Raw genomic sequence first — 13,232 nt, 5'->3', positions numbered from 1 at the left:
AGTGTGAAACTAAGATCATAATTTCCACGGACATCACTTCTCATTTAACAGTGATGAGCTCCATTGGCTGTTTTAACATCCTGAGGACTTTTGCAGCCCTTCTTCAGCAACACTTAACAGTCATTGTTGGCGTCTCACTTCTCAATCTGATTTGTCTACCTCTCGCTAACATTTTAAATGGAATAAATTCCAGCAAAACCCTTTGCAAAGTTCCCACTAGTGGGATTCCCTCCACAATAAGAACATTTATTCTTAGGCTGTTTCTCATATTTTATTTGATTTTTTTTTTTTTTTTTGTAATGTTGCCTTTTAATCTGTGGCAACTTAATTTCCTTAAAAACTTTTAGGAATTTTGTAGGCTGTTTGGACCAGGATCTCCCATTTCCACATCCTTCATGATTCCCTCAGAAAACTCCAAGATGTTTGCAAGGCAAAAACATCATGACTTTTACAGAAGGCATCCCTTGTATTATCAGAGCAAATTGTACTCAGCTAGATATCCATTAATCCAGTACTTTATTATAAATTCTCATTTCTCTAAGGCTACCAAGTCTTTAGTTCCCTGTCCACTGTTAAAGCCTTTCTGGAAAAGGTGTCCTATGTGCTACAGGTGATATTAAAATATTAATTGGAAAAAAAAGTGAATTATAATAGTTCTGCTTTTTATATAAATGTCATGTTCCACCTGAATGAGTCAAGTGTAATAAGATAGCTCTGAAGTTTTCAATAATTCCCAGTTTGACTTTGAGAAATGGATATAACATCAATATTTTGATGTCTACTTTAAAACTAAAGCTAAGCTTTGTTTCATAAATGTCTTTTAAAAGCAGAAAATTTTTTTTATAACACCTGTAATATTCATACTATAGCAGGATAGTGTTTTTATTTTTAAAGCTGAGCAAGCCCTTCAAAAAAGCTTCTTATTTCAGATTTCCATTTTGTGCACCAGTCACTTAAAATCTGAAATACTTGAAAGGTTCCCAAAGGTTAATATACTACATGTATATATTAATAAAGCAATCAAGTTATAGATAGATCTAAATTCTTGTATATATTGTCTATAAATTATATTGAGTACTTAAATGAAGGAATGAATACATGCCTGTGTTCCTTGTTCAGAAACCCAGAGGTGTTTGAGGGTGATAAATGTTAATTTTTTTTTTTTTTAAAAACAGACAAATTCTGTAGTGCTTTGAATTCATGTGGTGCCCATAAAATAGTTGGCTGTGAATACTGGATCTGTTCAGACTGCAGATAAGAAAAAGGGGAAGGAGAGAGGAACAGATTTCTTGAGTTATTTGGCTGAAGATCCACAAATTAAAAATAATAGAATAAATTTTGTACCCAGAAATTCTTACAACCAGTTGTCCATAAAGACTGTATATATTCATATAGTTTATATTCTTAGCTTTACAATAAATCTTTCTCTTAAAAATAAGTAGTTAAGTATTTTCATTATCTTAATATTTCTGTTGATGCATCAGAAACCATCAATATGAAACTGGACCTAAAATAATTGAAATTCTAAGATAAAAAATGAAACCTGCCTAACTTCTCAAATGCTAATAGAAATCTGATTACACTGTACTTTGTGTAGGACAACTAAAAAGACTACATAAAAATATGTAAAGTTGGTAGTATGATGTATTGATCTATCACTTGAAGCATTTCATATTGCTGTTGAAAACAGGGATTTTTTTTCCCTCACAGCCAGTAAAACTCTATCAGGGGACAAAAGTGCTGAAAAATAAACAAGTGGTTAAAAAAAGGCAATAAAGTGCTCTATAGTGCTATCTTCCCTTGTAGTTACCTGGATCTGTTTCTAAGCATAAGATATAACAAAAATTTGCATAGCTCAAAGCATTCTTCAGGTTACTAAAAGCAATGTTGATTCTACTTTGAAGCAGAATATGGCTATTTGGTATTAGCTGTGCAGAGGGATAGTCTAAATTAATAATAGTCTTAATTAAAAAACCCTGCAATGCTTTTTTTTTGTTCCTGTTCTACTTGATGAATAATTCTAAATGCAAAGATTACATTACATCTCTATGTGTCTTCTAAAATAACATGGGCTGAAGCATAGGGAAAATGTGAAGGCTAATGGTTCAGTTGTGTTAATGCAGATGCTTTTCCCTAGAACCCGACAGCTAGGTGAAAGATTGTTTATTGCCTGTGTCAGTAATAAGCTGAAATCTCCTTTGAAAGATTCTGAGGTTAAAGGACAGCCAAAGAAGTGGATATTATAATACAGCTTGTCAGGACACTTGAAAGGTAAAACGAGGAAGATTTGAAGCTCTCTATTTGTGATGTCATCTTCCAATTAGAAATTAGAAGAAGAAATATCTGTATTTCTGGGAGATGTGGGGGAAACATTGTTGGAAGTATTTTGTAATCTCAGTCTCTTGTCCTTTTCTCTGGTGTGTCTCTGCTTCTGCTGTCAGCAGTGGATGTAAAGGTGGGTGGGTTTTTTGCCTTCATCACTTGTTCCTATTGAATTATGACACTGATTTGTATTTTAGTCATTTTGCAATTGGATCACTTTAGAACAGAGAAGCTTTTCAGGTCAATTTTCTTTCACTTCAGCTGCTCACCCAAAGGTGAGCCCATCATCAACCCAGGTTATGTGTCAGACCTTTATCTAATGCTCAGGTGAATGCTCTTTGTTCCTAGTATTGTTTTTTACTACACCAATAATAGGACATTTACCTACTTTAAACTCCTATCTCCACTTTATAGATGCATCTTGAATATCCCAAACTGTCCCCTTGTTCTAAGATAGCTATGAATAACCCAGACTAATAAAAAGTTTCCATATATACTTATTAACAATGATTACTTCAGTGATAGTAAGAGTGAAAATAGCTGTCTTCTGCTTCATGATCTTCCTCAGTTTCTTGATTGAGTATTTCATGATTGTCTTCAGCTTCCTGGAACTCCTCTGGGGTCAGAAACCGCCGAAACACGGGTGTTCTGAGCTGGGATGGGCTGCTGCCAGTGACATTCTGCTCTCCATAATAAATGGTTCTGATGAGAGGGAAGCAGAAGAAGGCGTAGGTGCTGATGGGGCTTGTGAGCTTGTTCCGGTCCACCCGTATGTAGGTTAACTGCTTGATGTTCAGTGGGTCCAGAGTTGGACACATCAAAGTAACATTGATGTCTGTAAGAGAGTGAAAAATATTAATAAAAATGCAGAAAGCGGTTATTTTTTAGATGTATTACAAAAGTGAAATTTGTGCTTTGAAATTTAAAATGGAAGACGTTTTTATGGTGCACAGTAATATAACTCTTCTCTATGTTTTAAATTAGTTTTGTAAATGACAATGGTACCACTTTGAGGGCTTGCAAAAGATAAGGTTTGTAAGGAATTTGTAATTACTACTTTATGTGAATGAAATGTTTTCGTAATTCCTTTTCTCTGTATGTTTTTATCAGCTTCCAAATCAGAAGCAATTTTCAAAAAGATTTTAGCTGTTACATGAAAAACTGGTATTAGCTTTTACAAAGAGCTGTGAATTAGAGAAAAGCTTTAAAAATTAGATCCTCTTTAATTTCAAATTGGTCTCAAATGACTGAGGATGTGTTTATATTGCATCTCAAAGAATATAGGATGATATTCTCCCCACACTCCTCTCACAACCAATGCCAAAATCCACTAAATTTATTGCATTTACGAAGTTTAACCATCAACCTACTTTCAATTTCATTGTCTTCAATGTACAAATGCTGCAAACTTCTTGGAATATAAAACACTTGTTTTAGTTTGTTATGTCCAAGATGAAGTTCTAGAAGGTTGGGTAGATGAAAAGTGTTGTGTGGAATGTTCTGCAGGTTATTGTGGGACATTCTCAGAGCAATGATTTGGGGAAGTCTGTTGAAATAGTTTTCTGGAATATGAGAAATTGAGTTATTTTCAAGAGAAAGATGCTGAAGTGATGATGGCAGGTCAGGAGGCATTGTCTGCAATTTGTTGTTGCATAAGTTGAGCTGCGTTAAATTTTTCATGTTTGAAAAGGGTTTATCTTTGAATGCTGAGTCATCAAGTAAGTTATTGCAAAGGTCAAGCATGGTCATGTTGGGCATCCCTTCCAATGCATTTCCAGGTAAATGGGAAATTTTATTGAAACCAAGGAGGAGTCTCTCTAGAGAGCTGGGCAGAGGGAATGGAAACTCTTCTAATTCATTATGTTGTAAATGAAGTTGCAGTAAATTTGAAAGTTTGGCAAAAACACCATGGTCAATCATATGGAATTTAATATTGTTGTAGCTGAGGTTAATTTCCCTTACAAAGGTGGCATTAGTGAATGGTCCTGCAGGCACAGCTTCAATGTTGTTGTGTTGTAGATAAAGTTGTTGGACATGATTTGGTATGTTTGGGATTATCTTGAGTTTCCGGTGATCACAGTACATGGATAAGGGAAAAGCTGGTGGACAAAGGCATTCTTTGGCACACTCAACTGGAAAAGGAAAATGAGGAACTTCAGCTTGGGTGTTATGGTTAAAATAATATGGATGTTGATCTGGCTCCCCACCATATTCATCCTCAAAATCATAGTCTTCATACTGACAAAAGACTGAAGCAGCCCAGAGGAGGTGGAGGATCAATAGGCAGCTCAGAATCCCCATATTTAAATTTATATGTTGTGACCTGTTGATGAGAAGAAACATTAAATTTTAGATAGTTATAAAGTAAATAGCCCAAAAATTTTAAGGAGCAGCAATATATCATGAAGTAAGTAGAATAATGCCTTTTTCTGGGAACACTGTCTGTGACATTACTAGGAAAGCCAAGTTTTGGTCTGTACCTTCCATGTAAAAAAAAAAATAAATTTACTGTCTTTGAAGTACATAGAGGTTTTCTGGTCTGACTTCAGACAAGGAACTGCTTTCCACTTCTTCTGTACTTGGTACTGAAGGGTACCATAACAGGATTGTTTCTATAAAGAGAACATTGAAATAGATTACTAGGAAATATTGTATAATATGTAAAATAGAAATTTATGTGGCTTTGCAAATTGTATGTTCTGTAGCATTTCATGGTGTTTTTCAGTTTTCCACAAAATGTGACTGACTTAGTACTGTATTAATGATATAATGTGATTTCTGTTCCCGTCATTTATTTAAAGCCAGTGCAATTCAGCCATTGTGTGCTGCACAAGGTATAAAATCGTTAGCGTAAGTTTTCTTTGTAGTGTTCTTCTGCTTCTATAATCTTATGTTCTTTATAGATGTGAACTAATTTACCTTCCAAATATCCTTCTGAGGTGAAATCCTGATCCTGTGAAAGGCAAATCATTTTGCAGGTCCAATCTCTGATGCTCAAAGCCAATCTAACATTTTCAAGTACTTTATGCAGTCAAAGAAGCCTTGTTATTTGGCAGCATGAGAGTTGTGAATCATGTCAAGCTGTTCAATTTAAGCAGCAATGAGTCAAAATGTTACATTGCAGATCAAACCACAGAAATCATGGAAAAATTTAAGAGACTTTGCTCAGTATAATACTGGAATGCTGAAGCAGAGAGAGAAAAGCAGTTATTATTTTTTTTCTTATATGTTTCATACCCAAGGAACGTTTTGTCAATATTTGTTTACTGAACACTGTCAGTAACAAAAAAGATGAGACAAGTGGTCATTTCTGATGATTCCTGGTGGGGATTACCTAATGTGTGATGTGTTCTATGAACTGAACAGGAAAGAGAGAATTCTAAGAAAGGTAGTAACAAACCCTTGGAACTTAATGAATCCTTGTGACAGAGCCTGTGTGTGCCAGTGGCTGGGTGTCACCATGTGACATTGCCTAACCTGCATATCTAACCTGAGGTTTGAGTGTAGTCAAGCTGCATAACTGATGAAAACCTTTAAACCAGGTTTGACTGGAGTCAGGAATTGCACTCCAGGTAGGTCCTTAGCAAAGCCAGGGACTCCATATCCCTGCAACATGATGAGATGTCTGAGCTAATTAAGCAATTAGCAGAGACACAGAGCAGCCTCGCACTGCAGAGCTGCATAAATGCACTCTCCCGGATTGAGAAGCGATTCTTTACTTCAGGAGGTATTCTCTGGGTTTCACATTTCAGGCGGTATATGTCAGAATATATTCCAATCAGTCCTGTTGGTGTCTATCTAAAATTTGTTTCTAATGCCCACGACTGCCTTCTGGCTTTGTGGAACAGATCCTGTCCCCTTGCCTATTTCATGCTCTTTGTTTCTTTTGATTCCTCCCTCTTCAGCTGCAGTCCTGAACTTGAGCTTCATCTTCTCTTAGGACTTCTATATCACAAAATTTCCAATTAATAATTTTTGTTCTCCATGCCACAATTGTCCTTAAAAACCAGGAGAGACAACTCAGGAAAGTCTTCTCACTTTGAGGAATAAGGCCTTTATGGGATTGATCTACTTGTCATATGGACAATGTGAACAGAACTCCCATCATGTCAGATGAAATGCTAAATAAGAAGTAATATGTACCAAAGTCTCCCACAGGTTTTATGGAGAGAGAGGAGCTGGTTTTGGGGAGACATTTTAATACTTTGACTGTAATTAAGTATCTTACTGGTAGAATGCTAACTGTCCTGCCAAGCTTGCAGGTTTGTGTCTCAAAGCACTGAGACATTGACATCTCTTCAGGAAATATTTCTAAGAATTTAACTAGCTTTAGAACACCCATGTCAGATGAAACTTGATAATGGGAAATCAGGAAAAGTGCAGGTCAGACGTACACAATATGATAAAACACATAATTGCAAAGTTGAAAAACAACAGAAAATCTTAAAAGCTTGATTCTCTACCATGTTAATGAAGTCAGAGCTCAGCAACTGTATTTGTAAGCAGTTTACTCGCTGAAAGCTAAATATTATATAACATGCATGAATCACTCTTCACTGAAAAATAACACAATTCATTTTATTCCTGCTTACCAAGAAAACTTACTCTTTGGAAGTCTAAGAAGCTCAAGTTGTAGGGGCAGCAAGTTCTTGTGCTGGTGAAATCATCTGAGACATAGCCTAAGCCAGCTGCAGGAACAAAAGGTCTGTCTAAGCCATATTTTGTGGTAAGGAGCCTTGTGGGAAGGCCACACAAAATAACAGCCTTGGCCCCTCTTCTGATTTGCCAGCAAAATTAAAAAAAATGCTTTGTGCCACATCACCATTTGCTGTAGATGCTGTGTCATAAGGCTGTGAAGCAATTTCTTCTTTTGTTCAGTATAATTGGCTTCAATGTAATTGGCAGGAATCTTTCAGTTACCAACTCCCATTTTTAAAAAAAGAGAATAAGACTTCGCAAATTATTACAGAGGTTATTAGTTCATAGTGCGAGTTCAGCTGCAGTGATTCAGTTCTGTGAAGGGTTTGTCCTCTGAGGATGAAGTTAAGAAACAGTAAAAAGATTAACCTTACCAAAATCAAGGGGATGCATGTGCTGCAAATAAGCTCCTGTAAACATCTTCCTTATTCTTTCCCCCACAATGTTTGTGTCCTTCCTGCAAAGGATTTGTTGTATACAGTGCTGTTGGTGTGACAGTGTTAAAAAGTTCAGCATTCACAGTAACTTTCCAACATCTTTTTTTTTTCCTAACTTGTATAGAGAGAGCATAAATCTTGTGAGAAGGGTAAGTATGACATGAAACATAAACCATTTTACTCAAGAAAAATATTTATCTCGGGTTTTAAGAAGAGTTAAAGAAAGAAGATATAGTTATCTGCCTTTAATGCTATGTGATACTTAAATATCTGTGATATATGCAAAAAATGGACAATTTTTTTTGTGAAGTGGTTTAAGTGTATGATTTATCCAAAGCATTTAATTGTGCTTCTGGCTTGTTAAAAGAATTGCTTCATTTCAAAATCTGTTCACAAGGAAGAATCTGGTTCTTAAAAATGCTTCTTAAAAAGTGCCTTAAAGGTATCATAATTTTTTAAAAAAATGCAGTAGTAAGTTTATTTTTTTGACTTTGAGCTTCATGAAGCTGATGATTTGCTCAACCTTTTCAAGTTTCTTCTCTAATACTGAGGACAAGAATATGTTAAAGAAGATAAATTATATATAGTTCTAACATTTGGAGTGTGAAGAAAAGTGCCAGAAGTCATGACCAAAGTGATATTGTAGGAGTTGGCAACAATGGAAATTAAAGCAGTCATATATTTATGTGGGGAATGCAGAATACAAGGGAGAGGTTGAAAGAGAGAAATTAAAACTCCATATTCCTGGATTAATGGTACCACAAATAGTTGAATAATTACATTGTACTGCTAAATCAAAACCAATAATTATGTATTTTTAATAATTAATAGAATACATGCATAGTGAGTGATCAAAAAAGCCCTACCAAGTTTGTTATGACCAGTTAGTAAAATGTTACTGGTTACTACAGAGTTTGGGTATTTTTTAAGGACAAGACAAAGAATGTGGCACATATTTTTGGAAGCTTTGTTCTAGTAACAGTTGTAAGTAAAACACATTAAAACTATTTTATATTAAGATAAAAATTAGAGTTCCAATTTCATACCTGATATTTTCCTATTGTTTTCTACTATAGATTGTGTCCCAAAGTCTCATAAGCTCTTAGGAGATCTAAAATCTCATGGTGAATTTAAAAATCCATGGTGGCAGGACAGAAAAGTCTGTGCTTTGAAAAATTGTGGTAAAGTTCTTGATTTGAAGCATATTGAGCTGCAGAGGCTGATGCAGCTCTAGCCATGGAACATATTAACATTCAGTTCCTGTTTCGTTGCAAGAGCTGTTTTGGGGACAGACAAGTTTATACTTTGTGATCTTGGTCAGATTGTGTGGTTTGATACTCATTTTCATTTGTGGTAGGGCAGGAATTTCCTTACAAGGCAGATAATGAGGGGATTAAATATAGCATCCTTCATGTAAGACTTCTTATTTCAAAGGCTGTGAAAATTTATTGAATTTTCAGCATGTTTTGTTTTTCAGCTTTGAAAATGCTTTGGAAGGAATAAGTTTTAATGCCGATTTGTGATTTTTTTTGGTCATTTTATTTATGCAGTTGTGATGCAAAGTGGGGTGTGTGTCAAGCTAGAAGTCTGAGTTGGTTTCAAGCTGATTTATTTTCTTTAGCTCAGCTTTGATGGATCCTTTTCATAATTTAAAATCTTTGGAAATACACTATCTCCATTAACTGCATTCAACTTATGAGACTTAACAGCTTTTTCAATTTTGTTTCTGAGCTGAAAGCACAAGAAAGGCTGCTCTATTATTTTATGAGGTTAGGGGGGTTTAGCTAGTTGTGTATGGTCTACTGAACCACCTTTAAAATTTCCAAATTTTGGTCAAAATATTCTTGGGATAAGGTAGAAAAGATCACCAGTGCTTTGAGGTGAATGGGATTTGCCCTGATAATAAGAAGGTATAAATTACTTTAAATTACATGTCCTTTTCCTTATATTCACTGTCTTACTGTAAAAGATGCTCAAGTTTCTTTGTGTTTGGTGCGTTTTTCTTGGTGAGTTCTTTCTTTCCCTCCAAAATTCATAATGGCCCATATGAAATATAAAGGAAAAAAAAAGTGTAGTATTGTTTATAAAGACTTTAGACAAATGAAGCCACGCTGGGGAAGTTAGGCCTGAAGATTGTGTTGGAAGTGTGATCTTAATAGAATTGCAAAAGTCTTGGGTGAAGGTCTGGCTCCGCTATCAGATGTCTGAAAAAAGGCATCAAGCTCAAAATTTAAAAATCCTCAGTTGGCAACTTTGAAGGAGTTCTGTGTTTTAGATAAGAATTGATGATACTTGTTCCTTTGAGTGAGGGCACAGTAAAAAAGGGAGTGCAGAGTCAAATATAACAAGGTTGTAATTTGGTTCCTTTTAGAGCCTGTGGGTAGGAAACCACTGTAGGCAGCAATGTCACGGAGGCTGGGCTGCACTGCAAAGTTATATTGTAGGCACAGAAGCTCTTGGCATCCCAATTTTCAGGTCTTAACATCCCAGCACTGCTGTCAGCAGCCACCTGCAGGCTCTGTGAGTTCCATGTATGATCTGCAAAAGTGCTTCGTACCTGTGCTGGCCTGTGGCAGAGCTGACTGAATATTGGGACTGTACTGGCTGCTGGATTTATTTATCCTGGGCCAGAACTCCTCTGAAAATTCACTGACTGCAGTGTAGAGCTCAGTGAATCGAGATGCTGGAGGTCTTGTTCTTGCAGAGAGAGCCTCCAGCCCAGCCTGAGCCCGTACAGATTTTGGTGTTGTTCTTTTCTTCCTGGAATGGAAAGTGTCCCTGTGGGAACATGTGTGTTTTCAAGGTTATGGAAAAGGAGCCATCAAATCATATCAACAGAGGTGAGACAAGGCCTAATCTGTTAAAAGAAGCAAAGGAGGATAGAGCTGTGCCTTGTGTGAGGCTTTCTGTTGCCTCTGACCTGAACCTTGTTGTGTGGTCCCTATTTATTTCCCATTTAATAGGTGGTATTACGAGTAGGTGGTATTTCCGTCCTAATGGGCATTACGAGATCAAAACTCTGGCAATCTACATCTTGTGCAGCCTGTTTTCAGTGTTTTGCTTTGTTTTGCTGAGAGTTCCTGGGAAGAACATGTTGAGCAACTGAAAACAGTTGAGCTTACTGACCTTGTAGCATGGCAATTAATAGAGTCTTGTAGGAAATTATTGAGTAATAACTTTTAATGAACAGTAATACACAGAACTTTTAGTGCTGAATTCACTAGAAGCATCTATGCATCTAGAAGCAATACATTAGGAAGCTCTGATCTCATTAGATGATCGGTTACACTTGTGCATGAACACGTGCAAGAAACAACTGGTGCTGCAAAAGCAAAGTATCAAGTTTCCTGGCATGTTCAAATTTATAATGTGTGAGTCTTTTTGGATGACAATATCAATTTATGGTAGTGAATAATTGACTTTGAAGGACTGACAGATGAGGAGGGACGTAACGTTTTTCTGAATATATTGCTGTGTTAGACATCTTAGAAGGATTTAATTCTGTTTTGGGAGAGGTTACCTTTTTTTAAAATAGATAGATTTTACTTTCTATAGTAGAGGCATCTAAATAGTCCTAATCATGTAGTGCTTCTACTAACACAGTAACAAGATCATAAACAATTTACACTGGAATAATAAAACAAGTTGAAAGTTGATGTAAGCAATGTTATCTGTAGCAAATAGTGTCTGGTTACACTCAAATACCCTGAATTGTATGAAATTATAAATCTCTGCTGAGGAGAGTCACTGTTGTGAGCTGACACTTGTGGTTTTAGTAATTGAATAGCTTGTTTAATAAATATGCTTTGTGTTATTTACACAGGTTTCTTTGGCTGTTCCAAGATAAATGATTTTGGGCTGTTTTCTTCCCATGTGGAGTTCTGGGAATAGTTGTCTGGTTTTGCAACCACTGTTTACTGGTGCAGGTATATTCATTTTCTTGAGGCAGCATTAGCAGTTGGACCTCATAACAGAGTCTTTAGTTTGCCTGATTCGTGTCTTATATAATTGATCACCGTATATGGCAGGTGTCTTGCACTCACTAATAAATACTGTAAATAAAAGCAGTGTTTTGGTCGGGAGGAAAGTGAAGAAGGTAATGGAGCTGAGTGTCTATTCCAAAGCAGGCACTTCTCATTTATTTTGAGCAGAACTGCTGACTTTAGGGCCCTAAACTGGTAGATCTCTAAAAGAGATTATGTGAATTCTACCCTAATAATTTATATTAATACCTTATTCATTAGTCTGTTCTAATTCATTTATAGCTAAGGACTTCCTGCAATTTTGGTTAAAGAATTAGAAAATGTGCTGGCAACTTAAGATTGTTCTCAGGTTTGTATCCCATCTGAAAGTCATTTATTTATAAGCTCTTTTAGGCACTTCCAGGTAAGGATAAAGAGTAGTTGGCTAAGTTATTTGCCAAAACATTCCTGAGTGATCACAACTAGGGAAACGTTTTGCATTAGCAGAAATTTTCCCCTTGTACGTGATGGAAAGTGCTTCCTATTTACTCTTTGGAGTGTGTGTAAGAGTGATGGTCTTTGATTTTATGATGACTACAGAATGTGTTACTTTTCTTAAATACCTGTTGCTCTAGAAATACTCAAACACGTACAACCATCCAGCCTGGTGGTGCAGAGGATTTTGCCAGGCAGCCTCTCAGCTCTCTCCTATGGTTTGGAAACCGAACATCAGCCTTAAAATGTTTCTTAATTTTTATTATGCCTTCTTTCTTAAAGAGAAAAAAATCCCCTCTTTTTAGCAGAAGCCTTGTAATGCTGACACCACATTGCCCTTATGGTCTGCAGTGCAGTTTTTATGCAGCCAGAACCTGTGACTTGGAAACTTTCACGGAAACACCAGGTGTTACACATCATTCTGTACCCTGGCATATTGTCTTAGAAGGAAAAATAGAGATCTTATAAGAAAGAGATCTCTCTACTCTTCATTTTCTTCGGTTACTCTCAATTTTTGTCTCCATTTTGTTTGGACTTCCTTTAATTAATGTTCCTTTGAAAGCAATGCTTGTGCCTGACATATGATATAAATGTGTGTTTTGATTTATGGGAATTAATCAAATCAAAAGGGTTTCTCTGTGGCTTGAATAACCTGTGAATCACAGTTCCTCCTTGGCAGAATTGGGGGGTTCTTATTTTGATCCACTCACTCTGGCTGGAAGTTGTTTCTTCTATTACGTGTTCTGGGATCCTTCAAAGGTGTTACTGTAAAGACTTGAGCAAGGCTCACACTTAAACCAGCACTCAGAGTGCACAGAATGGTGAAAGCTCATCCAGGTCCAGCGCCTGCTATGGGCAAGGACACCTTCCACTATCCCAGGCTGCTTCAGCCCTTGTCCAGCCTGGCCTTGGGCACTGCCAAGGGTGAGGCAGCCACAGCTTCTCTTTTCATGTCATTAAGGAGAAAAAAGTTGATCTGGGGATTACAGACCTTCCATGGTAATCTGGCAGGAGTGTCCTTGTTCTGTCTTGCTTCTGATACCTTCTCTTGCCTTGTCCTATTGCTTTGTGAAGGGTGGAGTAAATACCAAAAGCTGTTTGTAGCCAAAAGGAAAGCTTCCATGACATTTCTGTTCTAAAAAATCAGTTATTATAAAAGTATTAACTAGGTCTTGGTAAGGGGATGGCATGAAACCAGTCCTGTGAGTGATGAAATTTTAACAAAACTGAGCTGAGAGTAGTTGCTCCCTTTAAAAATGTCAATTTTAACGTAAGACAGCTGTCCAGATCTCCCTTCACATCTTTGCCAAACACTTGG

General features: G+C 36.5%; 2 protein-coding genes across 2 annotated transcripts in view; one reads left to right on the top strand and one right to left on the bottom strand.

Annotated features, from left to right (window-relative positions):
- CENPP (centromere protein P) overlaps positions 1-13,232 on the top strand; it is a 112,002-nt gene that overhangs the window by 31,007 nt on the left and 67,763 nt on the right. The gene's annotated exons all lie outside the window — the stretch shown is intronic.
- OMD (osteomodulin) lies at positions 2,440-4,645 on the bottom strand. Its single transcript, XM_066327077.1, has 2 exons — positions 3,693-4,645; positions 2,440-3,157 (listed from the first exon to the last, which is right to left on the bottom strand). Exons 1-2 carry the CDS (start codon positions 4,621-4,623, stop codon positions 2,838-2,840), a joined length of 1,251 nt encoding a protein of 416 aa, XP_066183174.1. The 5' UTR covers positions 4,624-4,645; the 3' UTR covers positions 2,440-2,837.

The sequence above is a fragment of the Sylvia atricapilla genome, chromosome 11 (assembly GCF_009819655.1).
Source record: "Sylvia atricapilla isolate bSylAtr1 chromosome 11, bSylAtr1.pri, whole genome shotgun sequence".
In the NCBI taxonomy this organism is placed as follows: domain Eukaryota; kingdom Metazoa; phylum Chordata; class Aves; order Passeriformes; family Sylviidae; genus Sylvia; species Sylvia atricapilla.
The sequence above is the reverse complement of the archived record's forward strand: the minus strand, read 5'-3'. Positions and strand labels throughout refer to the sequence as shown.

What these genes read in the sequence shown, in the direction of transcription:
- OMD (XM_066327077.1), bottom strand. Translation starts at nt 4,623, where the DNA reads ATGGGGATTCTGAGCTGCCTATTGATCCTCCACCTCCTCTGGGCTGCT. An exon ending in TGAAGACAATGAAATTGAAA is followed by an intron (nt 3,158 to 3,692) that starts GTAGGTTGATGG and finishes ACTCTCTTACAG; the next exon opens with ACATCAATGTTACTTTGATG.